Here is a 9,289-nt window from a genome sequence, read left to right as displayed (position 1 = left end):
ATCATTAGTTAAAATAAAGACAATGCATTTTGCACTAAAAGAACATACTTTTAGCAACCAAAAATCCCAAACTGTGTCGACATTTAAAAAAAAATATAAAAAAATCAAAAAAATCTGATTTAAATAAAAAAAATCATGATTTAAATAAAAAAAATCGATTTTTTTGATTTTTATGAAAAAAATCAAAAAAATCACCAACGCTGCTTTGTGGGCAGTTGGCGGGTGCTCTAGTCTGGTCTGCTCCTTCTTTCCTGTCAAACGCCATCTATCGTCCTAATCACTCCTACTTCTTTTTTATGTTAGTTCTTCTCTTGTAACACCTCTAATCTTCGGCACTTATATGACCTTATTGTGTTGCAAGTGCTGTAAAACTCTTACTAAAGCAAAACTTATGTCACTTTTAGATTTTGTACCAAAAGAGGGCTCTGAATTAGTGGGTTTAAACCTCTTCCTCCCTACTGAAGATAAATAGTTAATGTTTTGTGGGATCTTTTGTTTTTGACTTACTGCTATGTCAATGGTTTCTTTTTATAGCAGGCTTCAAAAGAAGAAAATGATACATGAGAAAAAGCAGGTATTTGCAAACTTATTTAGCCTGCAAAAAAAAAAAATGCAAATTTGAAGTTTGAATGGGGCTGAATTTTTCTTATATTATTTTTACAATGGCTCTTGTGTGTATTGATGGCGTGGAACAAATTGTTTAAAAAAGAAAGAAAAGTGCAACGCCTAAGTTTGGCCGATACATGTCCCAATTAGCTCCATGAGACTGGAACTAGTAGCTTTCAAGAATGTTCGTGAACTTCTTAAAATGTAAAAACTGAGGTAAAAACATTATAAGCAATCTGTAGAACAGTCTCGGCTCCTTCAAGGCTTAGGTAAAATGTTTTCAAGAGACTGAAGCTCTTTGTTCCTTCATGCAGTTTTCTATCTGAGGCATATGGATTTCTTCCTGACTGGATGTGATATGGAAGATGTTTGTATTGTGTTTGTCACTTGCCCTGCACATAAGATCAGTGCCTTTTAATATCTTACAAAGCGTGCTGTGGGAGCCAATATTCCCATAGTCTGTCAGTGACAGGTGGAATGAGGCTCTTGCACTTTACGTTTAATTCACTGATGTCTGTGGTGTAGTGGTAAGGCGCTTATCTGTCATACGCAAGAGATCCGAGTTCGATTCCAGACTGGGGAGAAAATGTTTTTTGAGTATCTTGGTCTGTCTGCTGGGTTGTTGTATGCCTCTCAACCCATGTTGGCCCTGACAGGCAGGGTCAAAAGCAGGCCTTTTAAATGATCTCAATTGTGTGGATGGGGGTGTTAAAAAGACCTGCATTCGAAGCAGAAAAAAATCCAAAACATTTTTGTCTATAACAGTTATGCATTTTTTCATCATTTTAAGGAATTTCATACATCATCTATCATTGTTTGATTTTGGTTATGATAAAGGATTTTTATATCTCTCAAGGCATCTGAATGAAGGTCAGTGGAATCCGTTGACACAGCTGGTGGTAGGGTTAAACAAACAATACCTGACCAGGGCAAAGGATGTACTTGATGACCTTCAAGATCTCATTTTCTCTGTGCTGAGTAAGTGTTTGGTCCGTTTTCTTTTTTTCTGCCTTATAAATTGTTTAAAAAAAAATTAAATTTGTTTTAAAATATTAAAATTTAAGGCTTTAGAATAGGCATAGGCAAATTATGGCCTGTGAGCTAGATCCAGCCTGCAAGAAGTTCCCATCTTGTCTGTTCTGTCAGCTTGTTAATTAATCATGAATGTGGCCCGTGGTAAGTTGATAATTAGAACAAAACTGTGTCCAACTTGAAAATTGAACTTACTTTACTTTTCCGATCCAGCGGCCATTTGGGTTTTAGCCCTTCGGCCTATCGATATGGCGAAGAATTTACAGGTTTTAATCAGCTGTACTTTGTCGCTGTATAGAGTATTTCGGATGTCTGGGGAGGCAGGTAGGTAGGTGCTGCGCAGGTCGCCAAGTGCAGGCAGGTAAAGAGGTGGTGTGGTACTGTTTCATCCTGGCAGTCACACAACAGGCAGTTTGGTGGGGTATCCTTGAGGGTCGTATTAAGGTAGGAACTTAGTGGGATGTGTTGTGTTTGCTGGCGAAAGGTCATGACTTGTACGCTTCTTCTGAGGGAATTTATTGCATGTTTTGAGTTGGGGGCTGTCATGTGTGCTAATACAGTTCTTCCAGTTTTGCCCATTGCCCATCCATTCAGCCACTGTTCCCTGGTGTTGCATTTGATGATGTTCTTGGCTGTCTGTTGTGATACTCGGTTGTGAGGTTGTGTTTGTGATTCTCCCTTCTTGGCAAAGGTGTCTGCTCTGTCGAAAATCGAACTTAATAGTTTCTGAAAATATTTCAAGAAGGAGAAAAATTTAGAGCCCCTTTCAGTTTGTCTAAAGTTATGTTACACATCATAGCAGTTTAGAAATTACCGGTGATTCTTGAAAAATTAATACTGAGCAAAAATTAATGCATTCCAGTTTTAAGATGTGTAGTATGGGGCTCTAAATTCTGTGCAGAAGTCGATTGATAACAACATAATGTAGGTTGTCTTTACGTGATCTTAAGTCTTTTGGAGCTGCTCAAGTGAAGTTTGAATAAATTAATTATGTTGCAGTTTGAGAAGAAGCGTAAGGGTGGTTCTTTTATTAAAGTAAATAAAACATTCCCTGAAAAATATAAACAATGAAGATTGTTTCTGCTCCTTGTGATTTATCAAAACCTTTATTAAAATATCAAGGGTTCTCTAGATCTGCTCCTAATATCCATTTTTAGACATAATTTTCGTATTGATAAGAGCAAAGTTTTCTAACCAAATATGTACTTCACATGCTAAGAAAAATTCCACTGTGTGCAAGACAACAGAGGTTGTAATCCTTGATCAACATTTGTTGGCATATTATAAGAGACAGATTGGTAAAACTTATATAACAATAGAAATAGGAATGAAGAGATGAATTCATTCAAAACACATGCATAGAACAAGCCCTAATGTTGCAAACAAAATGAAAGTACTGAGTCTGAATAAGCTCTCTAATTCTTTGTGTTGACCCTGTCCGCCCGATTTGTGTTAGAAAGACAACACACTCTGTTTTGTTTTGTTGCTCCTCCCATCAAACTTTATATCAATAGGAAGAGAAATGAAGCGATGATTTTGTCCTTTGACAAGGTATGGGTAGAACAAGCCATAACGATGTAAACAAATTTAAAGTAATGGTATGGAACAAGCGTTCCGAGTCTATGTGTTGGCTCTTACTGTCTCGCCTGATGTGTGTAAGAAAAACAACGCACCTCTCTTTGTTTCCAGTTACAGAACCTGCACTTCCCATCCAATAGTCTATATAAAGAAATGACCTCACAGCTAAAATGATATGCTTTCAAGGGATGTCACTCTCTTTATTTAAAACTTATTAAAAGATGAAATATCAATAAAGCAAAACACAGGTTCAAGCCGCCGTATGAGATATGTTTACACAGCACTAGGCGGCCAATTATCGGGAAGTATGAGATGAGTCTACTGGGCACTAAAAGGGTTAAGGTGATAAGTGCTTCCTATTGATGGTTGAATGTCAAGGCAAAAAGAGAGCTAATGGGATTACTTATACAATAAATAGCAGTATGAGTCTGTCAACCTTAAAATCATATAATATATATATATATTATATGTGTGTGTCACGAAGCAGTAGAATCAGTTGCTTGTCAATTTTTGGACATGTGGAGTTATTGGTGTCGTTTTAAAACTTTTTCATTTGTCTTGCTTTCATTACGCCTACATCATGAATAGAAGTCGAGATATTTGCGATTAAGGGGGTGGGGGTCGTTTGGTTTCAGAGGTCAAATTAACGAGAAAATGGCCACCAAAGTTTGGCAACTTTCAAAGCTTGAGAGTCATTAGATACTGCCTATTTACATTTTTGTGCCTTAAATTAACTTTTTTCAGCAAAATGTTTTTAAATGGACTTTAATGGTGTTTAGTCAAAAGGCAAAAATTTGATGAAAAATGCCAAACGGACAGAAAAATGCCAGTTTCTTTGATTTCATTATTTTGACAAGCGCCCGATTTCATCATGCTGATTCACATATATATTATATCAAATATATTGCATATTTAAAAGTAAACCTTAAGTCTAGGCATCCTTTTCTTAGGACATGGTGGTGACCCAAATGTGATAGACGAAAACAGGAGGACACCAGCCCACCGCGTGGCCATGCACTGTATGGACGTATCGCTGCTCAAGCTTATCTGTGACAACGGAGCTAGTCTCACATCTGTGGACTCTTCAGGGAACACGCCTTTGCTCGCTCTGTGCAATGTGTCAGCTCTCGACAGCGACGACAGCTGTGACAGGATGTCACCTGTCAGTGACAGTGACATTCTGGAGGCGTGTGTACGTCAGGAGGATCTGTGTGTAAAGACAGATTTCCTGTATTTTTTGTTGAAAACCGAAGACTCTGATGTGAGTAGGTTCTCTTATTTTATTATTATTTTCTCTTTTTCCGTTCCTGTGTATTCTGAATGGTTTCATCTGTGTTTCTTGCAAAACGTGCTGTTGACATAACACTTGTTTTTCAGGAGGGATTACTTGAAAAAAGACTTTTTACTGGAAATCTTTTTGTGCATCATTGTTTTTTTGACTCTCGTTTGCATAGCTTTCATAATAAATTTAAATTAAATAAATTGCGCAAAATTCTTATATTAAAAATACTTAATGTTTATCTGGCATAGGCAGTCTAGTGGTCTGGCTGTCAGGTTTGTAAACTCAAAGGTCATGGGTTTGAACCCCGCCAGGGTCCGATGTTGTTCTTAGGAAAGGCACTTTATTTAAATTTTCCTCAATTTACCTGGGAGGGAATGGGTACCCAGCTTTAAATTAAAGAGCTTATCAGTTTTAGAGTTTTAGTGCTGAATTGTCTACTTGCTCTGCATGCTTCTTGGGAAGCTGAGAATATTTCTGAGTGTTCTAGGGTCTGTTTGGGCAATGACAATTGTAAAATAAATAGAGCATGTTGTAGAGAGTATGAATATGCGCTATAGTAATGTAATTTTTAATATATTATTGTTGATATTACTATTAGTATTATATCATAATCACTATTATTATTAGGCAGATTAAATGTTAGACTACTGGCATCTGTGATGTTGTGGTAAGACACTTCATTGTCACATGCAAGAGACCTGAATTTGATTCCTGAGTGGGGGGAAGATTTTTACCAAGTATCTGGGATGTTGAATACCTCTCAGCCTAAGTTAGCTCTGACAGGCAGGGTTGGAAGCCCGCCTCTTAAATGATCTAAATTGCGTTGATGAGGGCATAAAATGCACCTACCTTAAAAAAAGAAAGTTAGATTTATATCAGTCAAAATGATTTAGATAGAGAGATGGACCAAAAGGAGGTGTTACTATTTTTCAGGTTTTGGGGACGGGAAATCCATCATGCTCTCAATCAGTGCTGAAGCTACAGCCGAAATTGTCCGAGACGGCCACCCACGTTCAATGAGAAAAATGGTTGTCTTAGACAGGTGGACACCTCAGTGTTGTTTTGATGTAGCAAAAATACAATGGGGTTGGGGTGGGGGGGTGGGGGGGATGTGATTGTTTGTACTTGTAATTGTTTTGAATATGCGGCTGTGTTAGAGCAGGTTCAACTATACTCTATAAAAAGTACTTCATGAGCAATTTTAGGCTTCAGACATTTTCTGTAAACCACTTCTGCTTCTGTTGCTTCAGATTAACCACCAAAACAGTCATGGTCAAACAGCGCTGCTCCATCTTGTGCTGCGCGGGGACAGCCAAGGGTCAAGGATATTGCTGGACGCCGGTGCTGACCCGAGTCTGCAGGGATTTGTCTGGGAGTCTCGGCGTAAGAAACGGTGAGGTCACCAGCTGTCATAGAAATTGTAATTATCAAAAATCTTTGAGGATAACGAGAAATGCAAGGGGAAATGATAAAATTTTGTCTGCCAGCTGTTCAGATATATTTAGCTCAGAATTTTGAAGGTTAAAAAAATTTCTATTGCAGTTTCTTAATTTAATCTGTGGTATCGGTTGCATATGCTTAAGATATACTGTGTTGAAATTCAAATTTTAAATGTAAAAAAAAAATTAATAAGAAAAGATACCAAAAAAATAATTAAAAGAATGAGTTTTTATCTCTCGTGAAAAACTTTGTTTTCGGGGTTAGAGTAATTTAACAGCCTACCGATGGTTTGTCTGTTTTCAGTGGTGAATTCACTAAGAATAGGGGTTCAAGAGTTCAGTTTTGTGGCCCAGTTGTTGCATGAGTCGAAGCTAAGTAGCAACTCGAGTGGTTTTGTGGCCCTCAACCCATTTGGCTCTGTCCAATTGGACATAGACATTAAATTTGGAGGTCCCGCCTCTTTGATAAACTAAATAGTGTTAATACAGGAGTGAAAACCCTACACTTACTTACTTTTTTACAGTTTTTGTATGTCGTCTCCAGGAAATTGTCACCCTTGTTTGCATCGCTGATGTCTCTACCTCTGCAAGGGTCCATCGTTTGCTCAAACTTGTACACTCAGGTGACCAGAGTGCCGCAGTTCATAGCACAGCTGGTTGATGCAGGTATGGTCTTGTTGTCAGCATTTCTATGTCAATGATTATGTAGCTTTCCTCTTGTGAGCTGCAGACTATTTTTTTTTCTTCCTGTACTTTAAAAAGGCATGGTATGTTACAAATACATGCTGATCCAGGTGTCATTTAGAATTTACATGAAAAGGCATAGTGTGTTATAAGCAGGTGTAAATTTTGAATTTTCAGTTGTACACAAAACAAATCAATCCAGGTTGTTAATGTTATCTATCCTGTCACAAAGCAGATGTTTTAAGACCAATTCATCAACAGTTCATTGAGTAAATAATTTGTTTGGGTGGTTGGTGGGTGCTCTGATGTTGTTTGCTCCTTCTTTCCTAACGAACATTTGTCGTCCTTGTATGTCCTCCTTCTTTTTCTTGTTTTTTTACTTTATTGTAAGACTTCTAATCTTCAACACTTAATGACTTTATTGTGTTGCAAGTGCTGTTAAACTATTACCCCAAAAAGATATATAAAATTTGTGTTGTTCCAGGTTACTTCACTACTAGTGAAATAGCAGAAGAGTTGTCTTCCATGATTGAGCACGATTTCCCGGAGTTCTCCCACTTGCGACCATATGCCGAAACGTTGATTCATCTCATGTTTGGCTATAAAACAGCATCACTTAAACAATTAGCTGCCCGTAAAGTCTTTCAGGTGAGTGCAAAGATTCATGTGTTTGTTCTTTTACTTTTTTTTATTTCAACGAAGTAAAAATGGAGAGGATCTTATGCCCCCATTCACCCAACTTATATCATGTAGGAGGCAGACTTTGACCTAACTAAGGTCCAACTAAGACTGAGGGGGATACAATGTCCTGGCAGAAAGACCAAGATGCTCTATCTATAATTATTCTCCCCACATGGGAATCCAACTTGAGTTTTTTGCATGCCGTAGTGAAGTGCACAACTGCTACATTACAGATACCAGTTTGATACCTTTAGACAGTATCAGTCAGTAAAATGACCGTCAATCTGTAGTTAAAAGTCTCACATTTTTGGAGGACGATTATAGTAATCTATAAAAAACTTAAAAAATTGTTGAAAAAATATTACGTATTTACTCACATTTTCCTAAAACATGTTGCCAATATTGTACTATACGTAGGTTATGACGGAGTCAATAAATGGATAAAGATACAGTTGAACCTGCTCTAATGAGCACTTGTCCAAGACAATCCCCTGTACGAATTACCAAAATTGACCCCCCCCCCTTGCATTTTTGTATGTTATAATGACTGTCCAAGATGTCCACCTGTCGAAGACAACTGCTTTTCTTCTTGACAATAGGGGGCTATCTTGGATAATTTGGACTGTATTTCAGTCTTTAGCGTCATTAAGGGAAGACCAGCATGCTTTTTTCAAAATCCGTTATGCACAAACTTAACAATCATTTAAGGGCATTTCATATGACTTTGGGGGTCTGGTATGTTATTCAGGTAGTCAGATGGACTCTACTTCTGCACTCCGGGCCCCCTATAAAGCGTTATTTTAGTGCAGGCGTAATTTTCTTATCTATAAAGCTACAGAGTTAATATTTTGACAGAATAAACTCAGTATAGGTAGTTGCAACCTGTTAAAAGATTTTTTGGATATCGTTTAAAATAAGCGAGATATCTCTGATTTTAACACATGACAGGCTAAAACACAGAAATTTTCCTTAAAACCACTCCCTTTTGTTTGTTTGTTTTTGTAAAGTGTTTTACGGCGCTCACAACTGCATAAGGTCATATGAGCGCGCGGGACACACCTAATATTTTCAGTTGGTAGGAAATTTTGAATTTTGCCCGGGTGGCGGCCGAAGCCTACTCTTATCGATTTTAGACCACCAAGGGATCTTTAACGTGCGCAACTTGCACACGGGCCCTCCGAGATTTTTCGCCCTTGTCCGAGAAGGCTAGGTGTAGATCTTTCCTACCAGAAGATCAGGGGTGTGGCAGAAAGACAGCAGTAAGGAGGGGCCAAGGAGTAGCAGTAGAAAGGCTGCAGAAAGAGTCAGGAGCCCAGAGGAGGGGGCAAAGGAGGTGAGGGGGTGGGGGCAGAAAGTGGAAATGAAAGCAGACAACAGAACATTGCTAGAGAGCAGGGAAGGAGGTGAAAGGAGACAATTTTAGAGAAGAAAATTTTTTGGTCGCTACCCGGATTCGAACCCGGGACCTTTGAATGAGAGGCCAACACCTTAACCTCTAGGCCACGAGAGCCCCCCCACTCCCTTTGTGGCATATAGAATGTAGTAAAATGAAAAATATTCCATATATAAAAAAAAGCCTCTAACAGGTTGCAACTACGCCAATTGCCCACACTGAGGCCAAATTTCAAGTGAATCCTATGAACAGCCTCTGAAATCTTGCTGCACTAAAACCCCATACCCCTAAAAATATCGCGTTTTAGAGAAAATGCAAAAACGCGAAACGCAAAAAATAGTGCGTTCGCCTTGTTGTTACTTTTTTACAACCGCAGACTGATCAATGTAGTGTTCGTCTTTTTCAGTACCTACCACTGCACTATACGGATCACCCAGATTGGTATTGAACTATGTAAAATGAAATAAGAATACAGTTTGGAATGATGAGATAATACAATTTATTTCTAGAGAACAGCACAAGGAAAGGGGAACAAAGTTATCCCAAAGCTTGAAACAGGGCAATCATAGTCATACTTTATTCAGAATAGAAAAG

The 9,289-nt window shown here is 38.2% G+C and overlaps 1 protein-coding gene across 2 annotated transcripts in view; it reads left to right on the top strand.

Moving 5' to 3' along the window:
- The window catches only part of LOC101858747, a 34,146-nt gene that overhangs the window by 12,475 nt on the left and 12,382 nt on the right, over nt 1–9,289 (top strand). For both annotated transcript variants that reach the window (XM_005088829.2, XM_005088830.3), the window contains exons 5-9: nt 1,463–1,584; nt 4,167–4,477; nt 5,749–5,891; nt 6,482–6,603; nt 7,106–7,269. In XM_005088829.2, coding sequence (XP_005088886.1) covers nt 1,463–1,584; nt 4,167–4,477; nt 5,749–5,891; nt 6,482–6,603; nt 7,106–7,269 — 862 coding nt within the window. The remainder of the gene's footprint in view (nt 1–1,462; nt 1,585–4,166; nt 4,478–5,748; nt 5,892–6,481; nt 6,604–7,105; nt 7,270–9,289) is intronic.

The sequence above is a fragment of the Aplysia californica genome, unplaced genomic scaffold (genome assembly GCF_000002075.1).
Source record: "Aplysia californica isolate F4 #8 unplaced genomic scaffold, AplCal3.0 scaffold00001, whole genome shotgun sequence".
Taxonomy (NCBI): Eukaryota; Metazoa; Mollusca; class Gastropoda; order Aplysiida; family Aplysiidae; genus Aplysia; species Aplysia californica.
Note: the sequence above shows the minus strand (reverse complement) of the source record. Positions and strands in the feature narration are given on the sequence as shown.